The sequence below is a fragment of the Schistocerca serialis genome, chromosome 3 (genome assembly GCF_023864345.2).
Source record: "Schistocerca serialis cubense isolate TAMUIC-IGC-003099 chromosome 3, iqSchSeri2.2, whole genome shotgun sequence".
NCBI lineage: Eukaryota > Metazoa > Arthropoda > Insecta > Orthoptera > Acrididae > Schistocerca > Schistocerca serialis.
This window is the reverse complement of record NC_064640.1, coordinates 70,240,582-70,266,625: the sequence shown is the minus strand read 5'-3', so window position 1 is coordinate 70,266,625 and position 26,044 is coordinate 70,240,582. Positions and strand designations below refer to the sequence as shown.

The following is a 26,044-nucleotide window of genomic DNA, read 5'->3' as shown; positions in this document are numbered from 1 at the left end:
ACGTCCTCTTGCATTGATGCATGCCTGTATTCGTCGTGGCACACTATCCACAAGTTCATCAAGGCACTGTTGGTCCAGATTCAGATTGTCTCACTCCTCAACGGCGATTCCGCGTAGATCCCTCAGAGTGGCTGTTGGTTCACGTCGTCCATAAACAGCCCTTTTCAATCTATCCCAGGCATTTTCGATACGGTTCATGTCTGGAGAACATGCTGACCACTCTAGTCGAGCGATGTCGTTATCCTGAAGGAAGTAATTCAGAAGATGTGCATGATGGGGGCGCGAATTGTCATCCACGACGAAGCATGCCTCGCCAATACGCTGCCGATATGGTTGCATTATCGGTCGGAGGATAGCATTCACGCATCGCACAGCCGTCATGGCGCTTTCCATGACCACCAGCGGCGTACGTCGTCCCCATACAATGCCACCCCAAAACAGCAGGGAGCCTCCATCCTGCTGCACTCGTTGGGCAGTGTGTCTAAGGCTTTCAGTCTAACCGGGTTGCCTCCAAACACGTCTTCGACTACTCTCTGGTTGAAGGCATATGCGACACTCATCGGTGAAGAGAATGTGATGCCAGTCCTGAGCGGTCCATTCGGCATGTTGTTGGGCCCATCCGTACCGCGCTGCATGGTGTTGTGGTTGCAAAGATGGACCTCGCCGTGCACGTCTGGAGTGAAGTTGCGTATCATGCAGCCAATTGTGCACAGTTTGAATCGTAACACGACGTCTTGTGGCTGCACGACAAGCATTATTCAATATGGTGGCGTTGCTGTCAGAGTTCCTCCGAGCCATAATCCGTAGGTAGCGGTCATCCACTGCAGTAGTAGCCCTTGGGTGGCCTGCCATCGACAGTTTCTGTTTCTCTGTATCTCCTCCATGTCCGAACAACATCGTTTTGGTTAAGTCCGGGACGTCTGGACACTTCCCTTGTTGAGAGCGCTTCCTGGAACAAAGTAACAATGCGGACACCATCGAACCGCGGTATTGACCGTCTAGGCATGGTTGGACTACAGGCAACACGAGCCATGTACCTCCTTCCTGGTGGACTGACTGGAACTGATCGGCTGTCGAACCCCTCCGTCTAATAAGCACTGCTCATGCATGGTTGTTTACATCTTTGGGTGGGTTTAGTGACATATCTGAATAGTCAAAAGAACTGTGTCTGTGATACAATATCCACAGTCAACGCCTGTCTTCAGGAGTTCTGGGAACCGGGATGAAGCAAAACATTTTTGATCTGTATAAATGTCATATCATAAAGTTGAGGTCATATATTGTGGTAGTATTACTCTTAGTCTTCTCCTTCTGGTTGCTAATATTTATATTCCTTATTAAAGGTAAAGATGACAGTTCCGTAAATACTGTTAAATTTTTGTAAAAATTTAAATTTTATTGGTACATCACGTTTACAATTCAGATTGTCTCTAGTGCCTTCTCCAGGAGTGAGTGTCGTGAATGACGCTGTGGTCACCTCATGTAACAAATAATCGCCTATGACTGTTCTGCCGTGACATTATGCCGTCAGAGATCTTGATGTCAATGTCTGAGAGAGGGATGCTATTGCTGCTACCGCTTCTATTGAAATGTAAACACCTGGATGAATTTCTCTGTAGTATCTGAGCGTCGAGAGATCGCTTCGAGGCACCATTAAGATTATAGCCATTGTCCTGCTTAAAGTAGTAGTTGTTCGTGCTAATCTTTGCCTCCTCTTTGATGACAGAATTCCAACAGCTTGACGTGTGGAACAAAACTTCTGTTTCATCAGACAATATGTTACTTTTATTCGTGAGGCTGTGCTCAATAAGTACCAGTTTTTCGAAATTCATATTTTTGAATGAACTATTGGTATTCTAAACCCGTAAGCTATACGAATGGAATGATCGACATAGTTGCTTCCCCTCTCGTATATCATGTTATAGATATCAAAACTGGGGGCAAGACTGTCCTTAGGTGGGCGCTGCATCTCTTTCATCTTCTTAGGCAGAGGGCAAATTGGCCTTACGCTTTGTCTGCACGTATCTCCGCAGAAAGGAAGTAGCGCAATAGGCGGAGCGTATTGTGCGTGCTGAGCATCACGTTTACGTTTCTTGGCTGAAAAGAACTTGATAACCTGATCGCTTTAGTCATACTTTCAGAACACATACTTTAGGCTTTCAGTCTTCCAGTCCAAGAGGTTCTTGTCAGAAACATTTCTAGTAAAAAAATTGTCTCACGTATCGAACTGTTAGGACACCGTCATCAAAGACGCCGTAGAGATCAGTAACTTTAAGAGCAATATCTGATACAATTTAACGCTATAGGGAATGTGGCTCTAGACGTCGAGAGACTACAGAGAAATTCACGGAATTACTTACGTTGCGAATGGCAACGACGCGCCGGTAACACTATCAAAGGCTTTCTCAATTTCAGTGTATGCTACATGAGTTTCTCTTTTAAATTCTATTCTATTCAGCTGCTTCCTTTATCGCCAAAACAGTATCCTTTGTTGCTCGTCTTCTTCTGAATTCTCTTTGTTCGTCGTCCAGTTAGTAGCCGGATATGGCACTCAGTCTGTTATTCAGAAATTTAGCAAATACTTTATACTTTGCATCTAGTAGATACTTTTCCTGTAATTGTCACACATGACACAGTAAGTTTATTTTTAGTATATGATATTGCCTGTCCTCTTGTGACAGTCTAGGCGTCTCGAAAATTATCTCTGACTAATAAATATTGAAGGCAAAAGTATGTTGTGCAGAATAATATGGTATTTTTGGCTGAATAACTTAGAGATGGCAGCCCCAGCGCCAGTCACAACAGCTTAAGTTTGGTAAACGACTCAGGAACATCGATCTTCAATAGGAAAAAGAGAGAGAGAGAGAGAGGGGGGGAGGGGGGGAGGGAGAGAGAGAGAGAGAGAGAGACAGAGCCAACTGTGGCTGAATAGCAAGTCTGCCATGCCAAAAAATTTTCCTTACTCAGCATCTGACTACGTCCTGCCCGGATCCGATGCTTAAACAGCTGAACGCGGGAATATCCGAGTTGTGATTCTCAGACACGTGTAAAGAAGACGAAGGATCACAGCATCAGTCGCGTAGCATCTACAGAAAGACACTCAAATCTTTAAATGAGCACACCGTGACCGACGAAGTAGCTGAGTAAAGGGACCAAATTCAGACAAATATCGCCTTTAATCCGCAACAATAGACTTGCAATATCAAAGATGATAGTTATATCATTGACATTTAGAGTAGTGCCGGTAACTTTTACTGGTGATACATTGAATTATGGATGGTATCTGGACGTTTTAAGGGAGAATTTGATAAAGAGTACTGTGCATAGTGAAAGGAATGAAGGTTGGGATTAACGACTCGTCGACGACATAATCAGTAGAGATGGAGTTCAAGCTCGCAGAACAGAAATACAATGAAGGAAATCGACAGTGCCCTGTGCAAAAGAACCACACCAGCATTTACCTAAATTGATTTAGAGAAATCACGGGAAACGTGATCATCGGATCAAAATCGACGTAGCCTTTCCAGGTGTACTAATTTTTTTCTATCAGAGTATTTCGTAATACTGCGTTTTGCAAGCACCTAAGTATACAAGAATTTTTTTCTGAACAGTAAATAATGAAAATTTGTTTACACTATATATACATAATGACTCATTTAATTAAGACAATACTTTTACAGTAGAACTGAAGGTGTCTTCTCTCAGTCTTCGAGTTTTTGTAATAATAGACTTAACCCTATACGATACACACTCATTCAGAGTAAAAGTTTGTGCAGTGTAGCTTGTGCCATGGTTCCTTTGGAAAGTTTCTGTTTGATTCAGTCCCTTCTATTTCTTCACTGGCGCTGGAGTTGCTACTAAAACAGAACTGCACTTTCCAACATGGTAATACTCATGTGACAGAAGATATTTCGTGGGACAGAAAATGTTGAAAACTGTTATAATGAGCATGAATGTGTTATAGCCCCTTTTCCCTGGCCTCTACGGTCGTTGAACGAGCGAGGGGGCACAATGATTAGCACAATGTACTCTCATTATGGAGAACAACGATTTAAATTCACCTCCGGCCATCCAGATTTAGGTTTTCCGTGATTTCCCTAAATCACTCCAGGCAAATACAGTGACAGTTCTTTTGAAAGGGCGCGGCTGATTTCCTTCCTCCTCCTTAACAAAACAATCTGAGCTTGTACTCCATATCTAATGATCTCGTTATCGACGAGACGTTAAATGTTAATCTTTCTTTCTTTTTTTCTTTCTTTCTTCCTTTCTTCCTTTCTTCCTTTCTTCCTTCCCCTTCCTTCCTTCCAGTCATTGAGTTCGTACATCACCGAACCTCTGTATTCTGCCTTGCAAACGGAGTTACGTGACCGTTTTCCTTTTTGTAGCTCGTGTTTGTGAAACTGAACTACTTTCTTTTGAAGAATTTTTTAAAACCATCATTAACAACGATTCAGATTTATATGCGTCGTTTCCCAGCGAAACTGAGTCTGTCTTTGGATACCAGCAACATGATAGACGCATATTCGGAATTTTTTCTTCACGTCATCTATGAGTAACTAAGATGACCCCAAAGCGAAATGAAAATGGACTAATTTTGAAAGGAATGATTCTACCTAAATTATCTATGGTAATATCTCATCAAAAACTGTTCATTTTGTAGATGAGAATAATTCGTAACTGTCTCGTGCAAACAACCTGTTCTTGCTGAATCAAATGTGTTTCACTTAATTGCTTGAGGAATATTCTGTTTTCTACAAATGAAACGTTTATTCCAGAAATTATTTGCTTGAGTATCAATACTTTGTCTGTCATGAATCGTTTAGCTTAGGTATTTAATGTTGCATTCAAGAATTTTCAGATTAACACATTGTTTACATTCGTTATAAGCAAAGTGTGAAAACTAAGCACTTACCATTATATCTCATATTTATATATGTGTATTCATTACCTCTTTTCTTACCAGTTCTGGACTATTGTACACGGATGTTTCTTAATTTGGGTACAAAAGTACTAACAGAAGATCCAATGGAGACACATAGGAGATCGGAATCTATATATTGTAGTTATGATTAATGTAAGCGATTAGTTAACCTAAAACCTTTGCTATAGAACTGTATAGAGCTAAACTAAATGACTCATAACCAAGCATTTATAGATAAGCAAATAATTAATTCAATCATAATTTCTATATAGGCAATTAAAGACGCTTAAAACAATTAGTGGAAACTTGTTTAGGTAAGAAATATACATAAAATTCAGTTGGAAAAGGTAAGTAATAGTTATTCTTATCTACAAAAGAAACATCATTAATCCAAGAAAGTGAGGAAGAATGGTTGAAAATATTAAAACACAAATCTTATCAAATATTTACTTTTTATTTTGAAATCACTTGCATTGCTTTTTAAATTCACTCGTGTCTTCAGTTACATAATATTGTCTTAGATTTCTGATTGTGGCAAGTCAAATGCGGTCGTGAAAGCTAACTGGGTGGTTTTTCTCACAATGGCTTCGAACTGGCAACAATGAAAAAAAAGTGTGAGCAGTCAAAAAATAAATGGCTAGGCTCAATGTGAACTTCAACCGTTTGACAAATAGCTGTTTAATGTGTGCCTGAGGTACACTACACGGCGTTTTTAATTTCAACGTATTTTACAAAGAGAGCGTATTCCAAAGAATTATCTTTACTACACCACAATCAGTTTAATTTCTCTTGCCATTAGCACCTAACAATTAATAGCTTAAAGAGGACAGAAAAATATATTTGGAAACTGTTCTGTGGCATGTTCTGCGAAAATAATTTAGTAATTTCCCTACAGAAACGTATCTCTTTCGGAATATCGTATTTCATTTTACTGTGGTCTTCGTGTTTTGCCTGGACTGTAAACACAAAAACCTTTCGGATTGTTCGTGTGCTGATAGCGTAATACACCGTAAAGCTTTGTGTGGACTGAGTATATTGAACTGCACCGAGCTGACGTGTTCCCTAACGCCATTCAGACTTACCCATCCGTTATCTATTGTAGGGACTGTGTGACCTGGTGTATTTGAGCTCCATCACCGTCAATGGTTTTTGCATAACCCTTTCCACTGATGAAACGCGCCTTTTCAGTGTTTTCACGAACGGTCGCCGCGAGGTGCTTCTGATGCGTGCAATTATACTACTGAATGAATTCTGTTTACTGTAATATCGCGGAAACATTTACTTAAATTATGATAGGCGAAGCAAAGTATTGTTTTTCGATTGCAAAACAGATCACGACAACAGTGCGTAAACATTAGGCTTTAGTCTGTCTACTTACTTACGCGCCGAGAAGCAAAACTTTTACCGAGCGAGGTGGCGCAGTGGTTAGCACACTGGACTCGCATTCGGGAGGACGACGGTTCAATCCCGTCTCCGTCCATCCTGATTTAGGTTTTCCGTGATTTCCCTAAATCGCTTCAGGCAAATGCCGGGATGGTTTCTTTGAAAGGCCACGGCCGATATCCTTCCCTCACCAGAGCTTGCGCTCCGTCTCTAATGACCTCGTTGTCGACGGGACGTTAAACACTAATATCCTCCTATCCAAAACTTTTGCCGTCACGAAGTTTCAAATGAATGTCGGTTCATTTATGGTAATGTGGTAGTTTGAAAGAATAGCACACAAACATCCCCAAAGGCTTTAGAGAGTGAACATTCTACAATGATTACTTACTTTTATGTCAAAATTATGTATTTCAGACATAACGAAGGAAACGAGAACACTAATTTCGTTTTATCCTATATTCAGACTTTTGTCCACTGAACCTCACTATTTTTTTTTAATGCAATCGGCCACTGATCCGATAAAACGACTTTTAGTGTGTGTTTTCAGAGTTGTATTTTTAATGTATCCCAAAATTTTATATTTCGTTACCATTCGAAATATATGCGCCGAAGAGAGTAATCTTGTACGGTTACTACTCGCTTGCATGCCACAAAGTCTGTCTAATACACTTGACAGGGAAATGGCAGTGGCCCAAGTACCCTATGCTTCCATGGTACTTTCGTCCTCTGTTTTGGTCTCTCAGTAGATCAAAGTTTGTTTCAGATGATTATCTAATCTAATACTGTCAGATAGTAATCCTCTTGGCTACCCATTCATAGATAACGGAATCTAGAAGACACTCGTACGAGAATTCAGTACTACCAAGTATCGGGAAAATGTTTTCAAGTTAGTGTCATTTGCATAACAGTTTTATGCTAACGTTTTACCAGATAAAATGAACAATTCATTGTTCACAGCTGTCTTAAACCAACGATGCTACAAGTCCCCTTAAAAATTGAGGAAGACGAGTGTCGTGCATTATACAGAAAGTCTCTTGTCACGTTTCTCTATGTTACGGCTAATCCCAGGAACTATTGCAGGGATTTTGATATGGTTGTCACTAATAGATATTCATTAGTAACGTTGGTGTATACAGGGTGAAGGATAATTCCTGACACAAACTTTCAGAGGTTATAGTATAGACCAAAACGAGAAAATATGTCTAAAATCCGTACGTTAAAACTTATGAGTCCTAGTTCAGTAGAAGAGATGTGCTTCACAAGGGCGAAGATGAACAAGTGCTCATAGCTTTCAAAGTATGCACTTTAGAGTCCATCTGTAATGGACCTTTTTTATCTCATTTCGGTCCATACTACCACTTCTCAAAATATGGAAAGCAAAGAGTAGAGAAGATATATCTCGCAGTAGCGAAGATGAACAACAGCTTATAGCTCTTAAGGTTTGCATTTTAGAGCCTATGTTTTTCAGACACTTTTTTCTTGCATTGGTCAATACTACCACCTCTGAAAGTTAGTCAGTGCAGCTCTGGTTCACCCTGCATAGTCCATTACCGCTACCTCAACAAGTCGTCCATCCGTAATACCCTGCCCACCTCCATTTCATATTCATCACAAAACAAATTTTTTTATCTTCCTTACACTAGTAATTCCTCAACATCAGTCTCTCCACTGAGCAATCACCAGTCCTCAGTTCTGAATCATTTTCGTATTAAAAACCCTTTGTCTCACTGCTATAACCGGCAACCAACACTCAACGTTTTACGTTTTAGATGTATCTGAAAGATAGCTTTGAAAATCCTAAAAGCAGTTACGGCCACTGTTACTCTTCTGTATCGTTCTAGTCCTGTCCATCTAATCATTGTCCTGAACTGCCATAAAAATAAGAACTCATCTACGTCGTTGCTAATTTGTACTATTTTCTTTCGCTATGTCGGTTAAACATTATATTAGTCTTTGTATCTGGTTTTCAGGCCTGCATCCAAACCTGCTCTATTAAATTCTTTTATTCGTTGTTACAGTTTATTTGCACCGTAGGCAAACGGATGGCTTAGATATGCTTCATTATCACGTATTCCTTTTAGTAACCTGCCAACTTCATTTAGGAGTGAAGAAAATAGTTTTGGTCACATCGCACCTCCTTGTCCAACTCCTATTTCAGTTTTGAGTTTCTCACTGTCGTCATGAGATCTAATGAAAGCTGTATCATTGAGGATTACCTTCGTCATTGTATAGGAGTAGATTGACTCAGTGTCTTGTTGCTAAGGACTTATAGTACGCAATTCATTGACACTGAGTCAAAAAGTTACCTCAGTATCTATGAATCCCAGACAAAGTTGTAATTCACATTGATTTCCCAGTTAGATAACTTCGTTCACGACTTGCAAATAGTCATTTTTACTACCTCCACTTCTAACGCCAATGCTTTATTTTCTCTGAGAAATGCCTGATGATTTCTCTAGGCAGTTAGTGCTAATGTTAGTGAATTTATTATTTCTTAAAATCATGAACACGTTTCGAAAAGAGCACAGTCGGTCTATTGCGTAGCGGATGCTCAGACGGCTGGAGAAGGTGTGGTTACAATTTTTGGTTTCGTTACACAAGACAGTCACATTTTCATTCGTGAGGTTTCTGAAAAGTTAATCACTTCATATCACATTCCACATGTTCCCAAGGTTGTTTGGAGTACGTTGCACAAGTTTCGCTGGGAAGCCCTTACACGTTCTTCATATGATCCCGATCCATCCGCCATGGGATTTCCATATTTTTGGAGCCCTGAAGAAAGACATACGTGGCCGTCGATCTGCTTCGGACGAAGAGGCGACACGCCTGGGTACAGTCATGGTACCGTAAGCAACCGCAAAAATATCTTCCATGAAGGCATTGACCTTATTGTCTCCCAGTGGAATAAATATAAGAGTTATGGCAATAACTTTTGAAATAATAAAAAGCTTACTTAAATTTTTCCATGTGTCTTGTTTTCGTTTGACTGGCCCTTATACACCCGCGTATATCGTACCCTAACTGAAATTATACATAAATGCTGTTGTTTCCGTCGGTATAACAAGGGGGATTAACACTAGTACACATAAAACACTTTATAATGATTAAGATATAAACGTATTTTTTTATAATTTACTGTATGAGGTATTGAGCATACCTAACTTTGTAACCATGAGTCAGTTCCACTAGTGGATTATAATATTTACTGGCAATCGGAGTAGCACTAGCGTCGTGCTAAGTTCGTAGTATTTCGCTGAGAAGGTGTTCCTGAGGCTCAACGTGATGAGCAGAGTAATTTGAGGCGGAGCTTCGAGAGCGGCGCCTTAGAAAGATGCGCCGTCCGACCACGAATGCAGGCAATGAGGTGACGTGAATTCTGTCCCCCCTGTTCGCGTGTGTAGCGCCCCCTGGCGGGCTCTCTATAGTGATGACTCGCGGGAGGGGGGTGGGGGAGGAGAGACGGTTTAAACGAATCTTCTGCGGAGAGGTGAGCGGATCGTGACGCATCGTGTGTGGTCGACGAAGACACCGTCAACAGCGCATTCCTCAAATGGCTCTGAGCACTATGGGACTTAACATGTGAGGTCATCAAATGGTTCAAATGGCTCTGAGCACTATGGGACTTAACATCTGTGGTTATCAGTCCCCTAGAACTTAGAACTACTTAAACCTAACTAACCTAAGGACATCACACACATCCATGCCCGAGGCAGGATTCGAACCTGCGACCGTAGCGGTCACGCGGTTCCAGACTGAAGCGCCTTTAACCGCGCGGCCACACCGGCCGGTTGAGGTCATCAGTTCCCTAGAACTTAGAACTACTTAAACCTAACTAACCTAAGGACATCACACACAACCATGCCCGAGGCAGGATTCGAACCTGCGACGGTAGCGGTCGCGCGGTTACGGACTGAAGCGCCTAGAACCGCTCGGCCACTCTGGCCGGCGCGCATTCCTCCTCCCCGCCCCTGTTCCAGTACAGCGGACTGTAGTCGCTTAGTGTGGCTGCGGGCGACAATGTGGGAAGGTTTGTGCCGTGGTGTTGCTGATGGGTTTTGTTGTGTCGCGACGGTAGATTGCGCCAACCGACCCGGGACCCGGACCCCAGGGAACAAATGCTAAAAAAACCGGGAGGATGACGTCCATCCAACGGAACAGGTGGGTGCAGCACTGGCGCTGCTGTGGATACCGAAGGCTGTACGATTGATACAGGCTCGGTGTCCGTGGCTCACTCCGCTGTGAATGGCGACAGATGCTGCGGCAGCGGCAGTGGCTGCTGAGGCAGCAGCGGCTCCATAGGGGGCAAGGGTTGACCTTTGTGGCAGAGCCAGCTGATGACTCAGGTACGGGCTGCCCGGTGGCGGCAGAATGGGTTACAGGCAACGTTTCTGAAACATCGAAATCTGCGCCAGGATCACAGTAATCAAGAACACGTAGTTCGCTCATTTTGGTGCAGTCGGCAGGTGCCTGTTTTGCCAGGATCGGTATAATGAGCTCAGCCAGTTGTCTGCGTGACGACGCCCGATTCCCAGCTCCGAGGTTTCTTAAAGACATGATCGAAAACTGCGTCTTTCATGCAGATCTTCGTTGTAAAATTGGCGTCTCAAGTAGATCGTTGATGATGAAATAAATACAGCAGAGTGCAGTGACGACCGACCGTGTATTGGTTATGCTGGCGAAGCGTCGTGAAAGATCGATGCTGAGAAACAACAACAACGCATTTTCCCTCGAGTGAATGAAATGTTCGGTTTCACCGTTCGATTGGGGAGAGAATGGTGCCGTCTGGATATGATGAATTTCATTTAGTTGGCAAAATTATTGATATTCAGACTAAGAAAACTACGGACCATTGTCCGAAACAGTTGTTCTTGGCAAACCTTCTAAGCAATGGGCAGAAGGGGGAGCTTTTATTCTGCTAGCAATAGTTGTTGAATTCACAGAAATGACAAATACATACCTACTGTATACTCCTATCAGCCACTGTGTGTTCCAGAAACAACGAACAAAATCAAAGGGAATGCGTTGCCAATGAAAAATTCTCAGCTTGGTACTGCCTGGTTACCTGTGGATGCGTGGCACAGTGCAATCTTCTGTCCCACCTGCTTAGAGATCCCGAGCCACGTACAATGCTGGCGTGCTAGCTGCTTAGTCCTAAAAATGGATCAAATGGCTCTGAGCACTATGGGACTTAACTTCTGAGGTCATCAGTCCCCTACAACTTAGAACTACTTAAACGAGTCACCTGTGATACATCATTATCTCACCAACTTTTATGCATCTCTAACAAGTCTGAGGAACAAAAAACTGATTTGCATGTAAAGTGATCTCATTATAACGACTGAATGGAGCTGCTTCTTCTGAACGTGGCATACTGCTCGCAAAATACATGAAAAGCTTCGATAGTGAACTAAGTGAATAAGGGTCGCAAATTTTGGAAACGTCGTACTTCTTCCAGGACTGGTTAGTAGCTCTACTTCAAGAATGGCCTCAAACGAATCAGCCGCACGTTCTCAACACGAGCCGGAATATCTGCGTGGGGCGCCCTGTCCGAGCCACAGGCTGTTTCCAATAACCCTTCCTATAAACGAAAAACTTCGACGTTAATCTTGGAAAACACGCTGACGAAACACAAAAACCGAAATGGAATTTTCATTTGCAAGTTATTTGTACATTCCGCATTTCAAATGGTTCAAATGGCTCTGAGCACTATGGCACTTAACTTCTGAGGTCATCAGTCCCCTAGAACTTAGAACTACTTAAATCTAACTAACCTAAGGACATCACACACATCCATGCCCGAGGCAGGATTCGAACCTGAGACCGTAGTGGTAGCGCGGTCCCAGTCTGTAGCGCCTAGAACCGGTCGGCCACTCCGGCCAGCTTTAGTCCTAACGATTCTCAAATGTCCTTTATGTAATAGTTTCGAATCATGGTGCTGCAGTCACGTGGGAATCATGATTCGTGCTTGTTCATTAGGTCTACGCAATAAAATTACTCCACTCTCAAGAGAAAGGTTACTGCGTTGTGCATAGTATTTGTATACTACTGCATCTGAAATTGATTTCGGATTTCGAGGCCAGCCCGTCTGAATGTAATATTTGAGCAATCGTAGTGTTCAGTAGCTTGTTCGATCCGGCTCCCATCAATGGGAAAAGTTTGCAGTGCTTGCGAATCTGCATGATCAATTTGAAAATAAGAAGAACCTTCTGTAGCACCGAGTTCCGCATCATTTTTCATAGGTAAGCGAGACAGGGTGGCTGCGTTTGCACACTCTGTCGTAGGGCGAATGAGAATTTTATACTGGTAATTTCACAGATGTACTGACGAAAGTTGCAATTTCTGTGCTGCACAATGAGGCACATCTTTCGTCGAATGAAAGAAGCAGTCAGCGGCTTATGATGTATCACGAGAAAAATTCTACCATGGAGACACTGATGAAATTTCGTGATGGCTAAGTCTCACATTTCGAGGAGACTGCACTTGACATGGGCCGTGGTCAGTGTCTTAGACGTGAATGCTAAGGGGCGTTCAGTGTTTTCAGTCTTGTGAGATAAAACTGTCCCTATTCCATTTGATGATTCATCAACTCAAAAATGTTCAAATGTGTGTGAAATCCTACGGGACCAAACCGTTTAGGTCATCTGTCCCTAGACTTACACACTACTTAAACTAACTTAAATTAACTTATGCTAAGAACAACACACACCCATGCCCGAGGGAGGACTCGAATCTCCAGCGGGAGGGGCCGCGTAGTCCGTGACATGACGTCTCAAACCGCGCGGCCACTCCGCGCGGCTATTCATCAACTCCAAGCACTACTGTTTTTCGCGAATGTAAATGAATAAGGCATGGGATACTAAGCAACACATTTTTCAACCTTTGAAATGAGACTGTTCGCATTTCCAGGTAATTATAAAGGATGATTTGTACGGCGAACACGATGAAAAGGAGCTGCAATTTGCTGTATGTTCAGAATAAATTCGGGGATGATGAGGAGATTAGTGTTTAACGTCCTGTCGACAACGAGGTCATTAGAGACAGAGCGGTCATCAGAGACGGAGCACAAGCTCGGATTAGGAAAGGATGGAAAAGGCTATCGGCCGTGTGCTTTCAAAGGAACTATCGCGGCATTTGCCTGAAGCGATTTGGGGAAAGGAAATTTGTGGTAAGGTCTTATGGGACCAAACTGCCGAGGTCATCGGTCTATCGGTCCCTAAGCCTACACGCTACTTAATCTAACTTAAACTAACGTACTCTAAGGACAACACACACACCCATGCCCGAGGGAGGACTCGAACAACCTCCGACGGGGGCAGCCGCGCGGACCGTGATAAGGCGCCATAGACCGCTCGGCTACCCCGCGCGGCATAGTACGAATAACAATGGCAATAATAATAATAGCAACAACACTGCTACTTTTAACACTTTTTAAAAGCGATTATAGTTCAGAATACCTCACGCCTCGCCACTTATTAAGACTGTGAGATCATACAAATCTGCCGGCCAGAGTGGCCGTGCGGTTCTAGGCGCTACAGTCTGGAGCTAAGCGACAGCCACGGTCGCAGGTTCGAATCCTGCCTCGGGCATGGATGTGTGTGATGTCCTTAGGTTAGTTAGGTTTAAGTAGTTCTAAGTTCTAGGGGACTGATGACCTCAGATGTTAAGTCTCATAGTGCTCAGAGCCATTTGAACCATACAAATCTCCATTTGCTCAAGTCTAAATTGAAGTGAAATAGAATTTGCTTTGCGCTTCTTTTTCAGGCACAATTTATGTATGTATCCTGACTTGAGACAGTGGCAGCATTCCAGTTGGCAGAATAAGCAGTGTTTGCGATTATGCGTGACATTACATTTTACACAAAACTTCGGAGCGCGTGAACGTGCCGTGTAAGTGGCTGGGCGCCTCATTCACAGCTTACGCCGTGGCTTGCAGCTGTTGTCAACACGAACTACGCGCGGCAGAGCCCTCTTACAAGGGGAGGCCGTCAATTGTGAAATTCAGATTCGATTCATACTGCGCATAATAAAAGCTCATGGCCAGAGGTGTAATGTGGCAAAGCACCAAGATGCACTTCTCAACCGTTGTCGAGAAAATCGACAGTTAAAAGAAACCGTTGCGGTGAAATACTCTCTACGATTAATGATTTTCTACAGCGTCATAGCGCAGCGGTAAGCGCTCGGGTTCGTAATCCGCAGGTCGCCGGATCGAATCTCGCGCCATGCAATATTTTATTATTATTAGTTTTTTGCAATTCAAATATATATATATAAACTATTAATGAATTGCTTATGCATGTTGGTGAAGGCGGATCGCTCTCCAATTGTACCGCCTCCATTTTTCCGTTTGTTTAACAGGGTGTACCAAAGCTGTCCCGTCCGCACTGATTTTCGACGATGTTATAAGTTGCGCTAGGGACCGCATCTACCTTCTTTCGAAGTAAGCAGGCAACTACGCTGTTATGGGGCGGCTCGTTTCGGCCCATTCAACATCTGTCCTTCAAGTGTAACGAGCGAGTAACGGAGTTTATATTTCATACCTGCCACAGCAAGTTTGTGTTCGTGCGGTCTCTATTCTAATTCGAACGTTTGACTTACGCTATACGTATTCGTTTCTACGTCTTCCGTTAACTATACGTGGTTAACATTATGAAGACAATTAATAACATTTGTGAAATACAACTTTGTTTGCGGAAAACATAATGATGTTCGAAGTCGCCAGTTTTTCCACGACAAACGACTTTCACCAACTTATTATATGCATAATTGTTGCAACTGATTGCCGGGAATTATATATATATGAATTACAAAAAAACAAATACTAAAAAAAAAGTTGCATGAAGCGAGATTCGACCCGGCGACCTTCGGATTACGAACCCGAGCGCTTACCGCTGCACCACCACGCTGTAGAAAACTGTTAATCGTAGAGAGTATTTCACCGCAACGGTTTCTTTTAACTGTCGATTTTCTCGACAACGGCTGAGAAGTGCATCTTGGTGCTTTGCCACATTACACCTCTGGCCATGAGCATTTATTATGCGCAGTATGAATCGAATCTGAATTTCACAATTGGCGGCCTCCCCTTGTTAGAATTAGCCACGGTGTTGCAACAACAGACACGATAAAGTCAAGTTCCGCGAAGTCTCTTACTACTTCAGTTTCGATTACTTGAAGTATGTCACTGAGGCAAGGATTACGATGCTTTACAATCTTACGCTGTATTCCGTTGTCTGCAAGGTTGAGAATAATAGCATCGCGAACCGATTCATCTTGGAAAGAAGCTCCACAAGTGCAGCTAAATTTAAATTTCCTAGTGATGCCCTCGAGTTGAGCGATTCTTTCCTTATAAGAGTGATTAATATGACGATGCGTACGAAAAAATTTGAAACGATCAGCATCTACAAGAATCGGAGCTTCAAAAAATTCATCTAACGTCAGAACGACTTCCTCATTTGGTAGGGTTTGGGACTCTACTTGAGGGAACAATTTCCTACATACATAAAAAGTGTGCACTCTTACTCAAGAAAAAATGTCGTTTGTGATTTTCTAAGCTGCGAAGCGCTGCTCGAGTTGTATGCGGTACTCCTTCCATTGCTCTTGGTTTTCATCAAAAAAGTGGAAGGGAGGAGGTGGCTGTGCTTCCTCCAGTTTGGTAATGCTTGCTAGCAAAGCTTGGATTTCTTGGCTCTGAAACTCAATAGGCCCTAAGAGCTGTGAGTGGTTGTTCTCCAGAAGTTGCTATTTCACATAAAATTTAAATCACTTCAAGAATAGATATAAAAAAGCTAGGAACAATGCAAAAATGAAATACAGACGCTTTCTGTGCCTGGCTGTTTATAGAAAAGAAATATTTCAATCAGTTTCGCTGACACTGAATGAAATATTGATTAGTTCAATATGTAGGGATGTCGAATCTTCTACAGTGAATCCATGTAGTCACTAGTCCCATCCTCATAGACGGAAATGGATTATGTTCGTCGGTGTAAAGAGATGGGTGAACACTCTAGAACACATAAAATGCTGTGGAATGATTAAAATGTAAAGGTATTTATTCACAAATAGCTGAGAACCTAATATTGCACGGATATGTATTTATTCCAATCTTCTATTATTCCAGAATGAAATACGGCAATGATCCCGAGTTCGAGTCTCAGTCTGGCACGCGGGTTTAATATGCCAAGAAGTTTCAGTTTCGTTTCTATTAGTCCTACCCCCTCTCTTTGTCCACCACCTGCACCACCCACTATGTCCATCTCCTCCTGCCCCTCCTTCTGTTGAACCTCTCATTCCCCACCCTGATCTTTCCCCTTCTGCCCAGTTCCTCCTCCTACCTCTTTGTCCATCTCATACTCCTTCTCCTCCTCCTCCTACTCTGTCTGTTCATCTCCTCTTTCCCCTCTCAGCCTATCTCTTCCTCCCACCTTCTCTATCGGTCTCCTCCTCTCCCCTCGATATCTACCCACCTTATCCCAGTTCTCCCTCCACGTTATCACGCTTATCCAAAAAGGCGGCTTGTGATTCTTACCCCCACTGTATTTCTTTCCAGGTTCTAACTAACATGTGTACCAAACGTGGCTGAAATGGTTCCAGGGGTTTAGAATGAGGTTTTTAACTGTGGCTGTGTCTGTGTATGCGTACTTAATATATACTTCAAATGTATTTAACATATTTCACACGTATTTGTACACATGTTTCACCTGTATCTCTAGCGAATTTCGCCCTGCAGTTTCGTTTTCAGGCAGCTCAGTTTTTATGATGTCATATCTCCTTAACTATGTGCTGTACAATAATACCATTTTGCAGGTACATTCCGTGTTATATTTGGATTCTGTATCCGAAATGTGTTGCAAATAGAATTAGTAGTTAAGAATAAATTAAAACGTCATGCTTGATTCTGTAGTTTCCCACGCATTTCATCTTCATGATGTCATATCTTCTGAACTATGTGTCGTACAATGATTTTTTTTGCGGATACATTCAGTGACTTATGTGGATAATGTCTGCGAAAAGTACTACAAATAGAGTTAGTACTAACTAAGTAATAATTTTAAGCGTCTTGCATGATGCGGCAGTTTTCCACGGCTCAGATTGTTTACGTTATCATATCTCTTGAACTGTATGTCGTACAACGATATAATTTTTCTGGTACATTCAGCAGTACATGTGATTTTGTGGGGGTCGTCAACGAAAGTTTTGTATAGTTTGAAAATGTGTATATAAAGTTTGTTGCAAGTGTCTAAGTGCTCTCATCCCCAAATACTGGATGACTAAAGTATAGGTATTCGCACTTCGTGGGCTACGCTTCTTTTTCACTCCCACCTCCTTTTGATAAGTAAATGATTCTTAACCCCACAGCGGTGATTTCCAGACAGTAAGTGATACGTGTACCAAATTTGTTTGACATCGGACCAGTGGTTTGGGCGGAGATATGGAACATATATACATACATAAATTTTTATAATTTATATTGACGTATACAGGAATAAGTATACATAACTTTGAATCCATGATTTCAGTCTCTGTGTTCCGCTAATACTCGAGTACAATATTTACTACCAGTCAGAGAACCAATTGTGTCGTGCTAGGTTTGTAATGTCTCAAATGGTTCAAATGGCTCTGAGCACTATGCGACTTAACTTCTGAGGTCATCAGTCGCCTAGAACTTAGAACTAATTAAACCTAACTAACCTAAGGACATCATACATATCCATGTCCGAGGCAGGGTTCGAACCTGCGACCGTAGCGGTCGCTCGGCTCCAGACTGTAGCGCCTAGAACCGCACGGCCACTCCGGCCGGCTGTAATGTCTCACTGCATGTCTTCCGTAAGCTCAGAGTGATCTGAAAGTAATCCGAGGACAATATCAGGCGGAGGTCTGAGTCCGACGGTTTAAAAAGATGTGCGGTCCAATCACTGTTACAGGCAGTGATGTGATATGAATTCGACGTCCTCCGCTGCTGTGCGTATCGCTACCCAACTTGCGACGAGTCTTCTATAGCAGCGGATCGCAGCGACCGGTTTAAATGTTTCTTCTGTGGAGACGTGAGCTGCGCGTGACGCTCCGTGTGCAGTCGACGGGGACATCGTCGATTCCACAGGAAGAGTGTCACGTTTCTTGATGCGAAGACCAAGACGTTCGAGGAAGAACTTGTCTGGCGCTGTAAATAAGCTGTAGATGATACTTAAATGTACCATTGCATTTAACAGACAAAACGACAGTCTTAACAGTGCGAGAAAAGGCACAGAAAAAAAGAAATGTAACGGAAACGCCGCTTACGTTTGTTAGAACTTACAGAATATAATCATGGGATATTTGGAAACGAGCGAATGTGTTTGGCAAGTATTACGAAACGTCATTGGACTGCTGTATCCTGACCTGGATAGCGCACCTGCCTCCACATCTCGCGTTGTGATGCTAAATTCTGACGAATTATAATACTGGAAATGGTTTCTCCACTCTTCCAAAATGTCCTCATATTACTTTCGTCTGTTTGCAAACGTCATAAAATTGCTTGCAGAAGCGAAACTTACGGCAAAAGGAGAGGTTAATATTATTACGAAGGGGTAGTGCGCAGGGCTGTTAACAAATATCTGTCCCTAGGTTCAAAAAATGGCTCTGAGCACTATGGGACTTAACATCTTAGGTCATCAGTCCCCTAGAACTTAGAACTACTTAAACCTAACTAACCTAAGGACATCACACAACACCCAGCCATCACGAGGCAGAGAAAATCCCTGACCCCGCCGGGAATCGAACCCGGGATCCCGGGCGTGGGAAGCGACAACGCTACCGCACGACCACGAGATGCGGGCTCTGTCCCTAGGAAATGAAAAAAAAAAGTGACTGACAAATTCAGTTAATGAGGGATAAATTAAACTTTTTGTATTAATTTTGTTTATCATGGTTTCCTAAGAAAATTTTTCATTAACGTCAATCCTTACGTAATACGTGCCGTGCTCAACTAACAGGGCTGAAATTCTAATTTTATGTCTAATTCGAGAACCAATTGGAAATGTCTTCAGCTCTCAAGAAACAATTTCAGTCCCATTTTATCTGGTATTTCATCGATTTAGAAATCGACAACAGACATAAGCGTCAATAGACAGGAAAGGAACGTTAAGTGTTCGCACGAGAGCAAGTTGCTGTCGAATATTTCTCCAACACAGCATTGCTACGCACGGAGAATCGGGTCATTTGAGCGGGAGTGAGTGACGGACCCCGCTGAAGGTTTTGCTGAAGTAATCATGCAGATGTTCACCTGAAGAGAAGTTTACAAAGAAACTCTATCCTCCGCTGTGTGGAATGTCTTAATAACTGTGCCATCTTACTCGTTTCCTCCTTGCTGAGGTTTCCGTCCAGAGCCACCCATCAGCAGACTAAATTGAAAGCTGTAAGCGAAAATGAAAAAACTGCAAATTTGCTGTTGGTCTACTACTGGTGGCGAACCTCCAAGCTCATATTTTTGTAATGATTTGCAGAAAGTGCTACATTCACTCCAATCGTTCAATGCAGGCATGACATCGTCGAAAGAAATGTTTTTTGTATCCATTTTAACATCCGTGGTGCTGTTCGATCAGCGTTATAGGCAACGAGAATTCTGAAGTATCGTCCCTTTAATAATGTTATCAGGAAAGCCCTTTAATTTAACATGTAATTACATGTAATTATAAAGACAGTCAACTCCACTATCTCATCTCGTGTATTCTGACACACACACGTATATATATATATATATATATATATATATATATATATATATATATATATATATATAGTAATTATAAATTTCCTGAGTGAAATTGTTCTCAGTTGATTCCAGTAATTAAACATGAGACTGTCGACCAGCCTTTGTACACCCATTTCCGCCAACTCGACGAATACACGACCTTCAGTACTGAAAACTCTGAACTTCCAGTTTAGGACAAAGTTTTAACACTGTTTTTTATCTCTAATCTTCTGGCGTGGTTTTATGTTTGTTCCTCACACATGGCTGCCAGAACTTGTGAAAACTTGTCCTTTACCTAAAATATACCACAGGACCGATGGACACAGATTGCGCTCAGCTCGACAGTCATTTGACTTACTGAAAAACAGGCAACGTAGCATCTTTGATCGTACGAGGCCAGAGTACTAGCGCGAAATAAATGGCTGTGTACCATACTGGAAAGCCCTCTCTCTGCTTGCGCGTGCCAAAATGTACATTCTACTTGAACAACTACTAAAATATCGCATAAAAATCTACCTAATATTCCAGGGATCTTTCCGTAATCACAAGTGTTATATCACTGTACGTTTTTATTCTCGAGTTACTGAAATCTGTTCAGATACGTACATCATTCCATTTGCGAAACCTGTCGTTGGTTCAATACCTCTGTACATAAAAAACAACAAATGTTTGTGGAGATGTGAACAGTATGCCAATTTAAGCAAATCATAGCATAAAAATTCAAACAATGGAAAGAATGAGCTATAAAATGAAAGGAAAACGATTTAATATGATTAAGTTGTCCTGCATTCAAATGGAAAATTAATTAAGAACGATTTAGAACACTTCAAAGTTATCTCTCGATTGATGTTGATTTTTTCTGTCTAGTAATATGGCCCTTTCCAAAAGCACAAAAACATTCAAAGAAATAGGTTTTCCTTTATCAGATACAAGATAGTTTAATTCGTAGCAGCTAGCGGTTAAATTTAGTGTTTTCGACAACTTTACGTTAGTTTTTAATTCACAAATCTACAACTATGACAATAACAAGAAAATCGTCAGGTCCGCTGAAACTTCATGCAACCAGCCTTCACATACACAATATTGAATGATGTTATCCTCAAAACTCGTACCACCAATAACGCTTCCACGTTTGTACTAGTATTTGATTCCCATCAGAAGGAAAATTAACTGCTTTATTATATTTGGAATAATAGACTTGATGAAACGCTTATGAACTGGCCTACTGACCACCTTAAGCCGCAAGATTTCGGTTTCTTACAGCTTAACTCTAGGCGATTTTCATAAATACTTGAGTAAAAATCTTTTCTGGGAGTTACCTTTTAATGTGTAAATACCGTAGATTTTTCTTATCTTTGTGGCCACTTCCCATCGCGACGTTGGATGCCACCTGGTGGTGTTGCGGGCACATGGCGTGATAAACAAAAATATGTAAGAGGAAAAGAAGCTGACCCTAGCGAAGAGATGGGCTGAAAATGGAGAAATCCTTTACGTAAATCCGGCCGTGGTGGCCGAGTGGTTCTAGGTGCTTCAGTCCGGAACCGCGCTGCTGCTGCGGTCGTGGGTTCGAATCCTGCCTCGGGCATGGATGTGTGTGATGTCCTTAGGTTAGTTAGTTAGTAGTTCTAAGTCTAGGAGACTGATGACCTCAGATGTTAAGTCCCATAGTGCTTAGAGCCATTTGAACCATTTGAACCTTTACGTAAACGACTTTGACAAAGGGCTGATTACTATTACGCAAAGCCTGTGAACGAGTATCTAGAAAACGGCGAAGATGGTTGGATGCTCACGTGCTACTGTTAAAAAAATGTTCAAATGTGTGTGAAATCTTATGGGACTTAATTGCAGCCCCTAAGCTTACACACTACGTAACCTAAATTATCCTAAGGACAAACACACACACACACCTATGCCCGAGGGAGGACTCGAACCTCCGCCGGGACCAGCCACACAGTCCATGACTGCAGCACCCTAGGCCGCTCGGCTAATCCCGCGCGGCTGCTACTGTTATGAGCACCTACAGAAAGAGGTAGAAGGACAGTGAAACTGCCGCTAGGTGCTGAATGGTTGAACGTCAACAACTCTTCACAGAACGTGGGGTTGGAAGGCTTGCCAGCTCTGTAAAGTAGGATAGATGGTGGACTGTGGTATCTCTGCCGAAGAAGCACAATGCTGGTGCACCCACAAATATTTCGGAGCACGCCGTTCATCGTGCATTTTTGAACACGGAGCTCTGCAGTAGATCACCCTTACAAGTTCATATGTTGACCTAACGGCATCGTCAGTTACGATTGCAGTGGGCACGGGACCATCGGGATTCGACCGTCGACCAATGGAAACGTATCGGCTCTTCGGGCGAATCTCATTTTAACTGCACTAGGTCGATGGTTGTCTCCACAAACGCCGCCATCGGAATGAACGGCGGCTAGAAAAGTGCAGCACGCCACGGACGCAGGCTGGTGCGAACAGTATTATGTTATGGGAGACATTCTCCTACGCTTGAATGGGACCTGTAGCAGTAATCGAAGACACTCTCTCAGCTGCGAACCCTTCGCATCCCTTCATGCTTGATGTCTTCCCCGACGGCGATGTCATCTTTCAGCAGTATAATTGTCCGTAACTTAGAGCTAGAACCGTGAAACAGAGGTTTCAAGAACAGTATAGTAAACTCAGGTTGATGTGTTGGCGACAAAATTTGCCTGATGTAAATCCTATGTAACGCATTTGGATCGCTATCGGACGCGAACACTGCGTACTCAAATCAGCGGCCCATTATTCACGCGAATTACATGATTTGTGCGTAGACATCTAATACGACATACCTCCACAAACCTACCAACAAACTGTCATATCCCAGATACGCAGAACCAGTGATGTAGTTTATTCCAAAGACGGACAAACAAGCTAGTAAGTAGGTAGTCGTAATGTTTTGGCTCATTAGTGTATTTCTTTTGCATCACTACCAAATTTTTTGTCTTTTCTTCTAGTTAACTCTCAAATACACTCCGGGAAATTGAAATAAGAACACCGTGAATTCATTGTCCCAGGAAGGGGAAACTTTATTGACACATTCCTGGGGTCAGATACATCACATGATCACACTGACAGAACCACAGGCACATAGACACAGGCAACAGAGCATGCACAATGTCGGCACTAGTACAGTGTATATCCACCTTTCGCAGCAATGCAGGCTGCTATACTCCCATGGAGACGATCGTAGAGATGCTGGATGTAGTCCTGTGGAACGGCTTGCCATGCCATTTCCACCTGGCGCCTCAGTTGGACCAGCGTTCGTGCTGGACGTGCAGACCGCGTGAGACGACGCTTCATCCAGTCCCAAACATGCTCAATGGGGGACAGATCCGGAGATCTTGCTGGCCAGGGTAGTTGACTTACACCTTCTAGAGCACGTTGGGTGGCACGGGATACATGCGGACGTGCATTGTCCTGTTGGAACAGCAAGTTCCCTTGCCGGTCTAGGAATGGTAGAACGATGGGTTCGATGACGGTTTGGATGTACCGTGCACTATTCAGTGTCCCCTCGACGATCACCAGTGGTGTACGGCCAGTGTAGGAGATCGCTCCCCACACCATGATGCCGGGTGTTGGCCCTGTGTGCCTCGGTCGTATGCAGTCCTGATTGTGGCGCTCACCTGCACGGCGCCAAACACGCATACGACCATCATTGGCACCAAGGCAGAAGCGACTCTCATCGCTGAAGACGACACGTCTCCATTCGTCCCTCCATTCACGCCTGTCGCGACACCACTGGAGGCGGGCTGCACGATGTTGGGGCGTGAGCGGAAGACGGCCTAACGGTGTGCGGGACCGTAGCCTAGCTTCATGGAGACGGTTGCGAATGGTCCTCGCCGATACCGCAGGAGCAACAGTGTCCCTAATTTGCTGGGAAGTGGCGGTGCGGTCTCCTACGGCACTGCGTAGGATCCTACGGTCTTGGCGTGCATCCGTGCGTCGCTGCGGTCCGGTCCCAGGTCGATGGGCACGTGCACCTTCCGCCGACCACTGGCGACAACATCGATGTACTGTGGAGACCTCACGCCCCACGTGTTGAGCAATTCGGCGGTACGTCCACCCGGCCTCCCGCATGCCCACTATACGCCCTCGCTCAAAGTCCGTCAACTGCACATACGGTTCACGTCCACGCTGTTGCGGCATGCTACCAGTGTTAAAGACTGCGATGGAGCTCCGTATGCCACGGCAAACTGGCTGACACTGACGGCGGCGGTGCACAAATGCTGCGCAGCTAGCGCCATTCGACGGCCAACACCGCGGTTCCTGGTGTGTCCGCTGTGCCGTGCGTGTGCTCATTGCTTGTACAGCCCTATCGCAGTGTCCGGAGCAAGTATGGTGGGTCTGACACACCGGTGTCAATGTGTTCTTTTTTCCATTTCCAGGAGTGTATATTCTGAAAATTTACTTCGAAGTAAAATAGTTGAAGTCTCATGTCCACTAACGGTTTTGCTAGGCAACTTAGCCCTTGGTACGTTCTACCATTTTGCTAAAGAGTGAAGAGACCGCGTGCTCTTAAACACCTTGAAAGGCTAATTTGACTCCCTCTTCAGACCATTCACGCCGTTCCCCATGGCCTTCTTGTTCTGGCTTCTTCTTAAATCTAGGCCTCACCATATATAGGCCATAACACCCGACTGGGGCCTTAAAGAAAAGAATGGTGCCGTATCAAGACAAACGAAATTAAATTTTATAATTTCTCTCTAGCTCTAGAGCTAACTACTGATAGGTAAGTATCTTCAAACTTTTATTATTTCCTTCCTGTTTCCGAACAGTTAGCTACAAAAAGCATCCAAAGAAAACAGCTTGCGGACAGAAAGACAAAGTAAACACATAGCAGCTTGGTCCACAAAACAATTATATTCAACTGTTGCCACATAAAAATACTGTAACAGGAAAGACCATAGTAGTGCCCAGAGCCAACAACAGAGCGCCAGGACCTGGGCATTCGCCACCGTCGGATGACGCCCTGCCACTTCAGCAACTCAGCAGCATCTAGTTACTTCCATATCACCACTTTCACTCGTCAACTATCTGGGAGTGGTCCAGCCTTCATAAACTTCTGTAGTTTTACCATCTAGCACGTGACAACAGCCGGACCTCAGTCACTGGCCTCTCTCCAGACATTTCTGCGTGACACACAGCCATTCCACAAAGTCAGCTCAGAGGAGCTGCCTTTAAACCCCAAGTGCATGTCGTGGTCGATCAGCTGGAGAATGTTGCTGCGCCCGACCTGTGTCAGTTGCAACTTTGAAGCCACTTCTTAACTATGTCGCATCCGTTAACGCCGACGACGGACTCCGAACCTGTCTAACCGTTACAGCACTTGGCTGCTGTGCATTCTGTCGCCATCACGCGACTTCGTCACCTGAATCCTGCTGCCATCTCACGGTCGGAGCACTATGGCCTGCTACCCACATCTGTGCTGTCGGTATCCGCCAGTTGCCCGCCACTGCTCTCCAGTCAGGGTCAGACTGTGCTGTGATGCGACCTGGCGAAAAGTAGAAGACGCCACTGGCTGCTCCGTGCTCAGTAAAGCTGTGTTCCTTGCGTGGCCGCCACCGCTGACTCACCGTCCATCGTGCCAAATTCGCCGAGTCAGTGCGCCGCCTCCCGAGCAGCGCATGTATCCCGCAGGCTGTTTGCTTCGTCTTCCCCGCCCACTGCTAAGTGAGGAAATATTACGAGCCGATGCGAAACCATGCCAAAAATAAGGACATCTCCGAATGATTGTTCAAGTTTAATGGATTAATAAAGAACTGTTTATGGTAACCATTTGTTTGTATGCAGCTTCTTACTACGTCATGCCAACCCATCTAAAGAAACCAGGACGTGCCAAGTGGGAGTGAAGCCCATCCTGACACACACCAAGACAACGCCCACCAGTCGGCAGCGGTCATTTGTACAGCAACACTGCAGAACACTGTTAGGGGCCGGGTCATCCTAGCTGTACCACCTGTACCCTCTGGCCCGCACTAACCCTC

General features: G+C 43.6%; 1 protein-coding gene across 1 annotated transcript in view; it reads left to right on the top strand.

Annotated features, from left to right (window-relative positions):
- Positions 1-25,909, top strand: part of LOC126470682 (uncharacterized) — a 191,578-nt gene extending 165,669 nt beyond the window's left edge. The window contains exon 3 of the mRNA XM_050098682.1: positions 25,851-25,909. Coding sequence (XP_049954639.1) covers positions 25,851-25,909 — 59 coding nt within the window. The remainder of the gene's footprint in view (positions 1-25,850) is intronic.
- Positions 25,910-26,044: the final 135 nt, after the last annotated feature.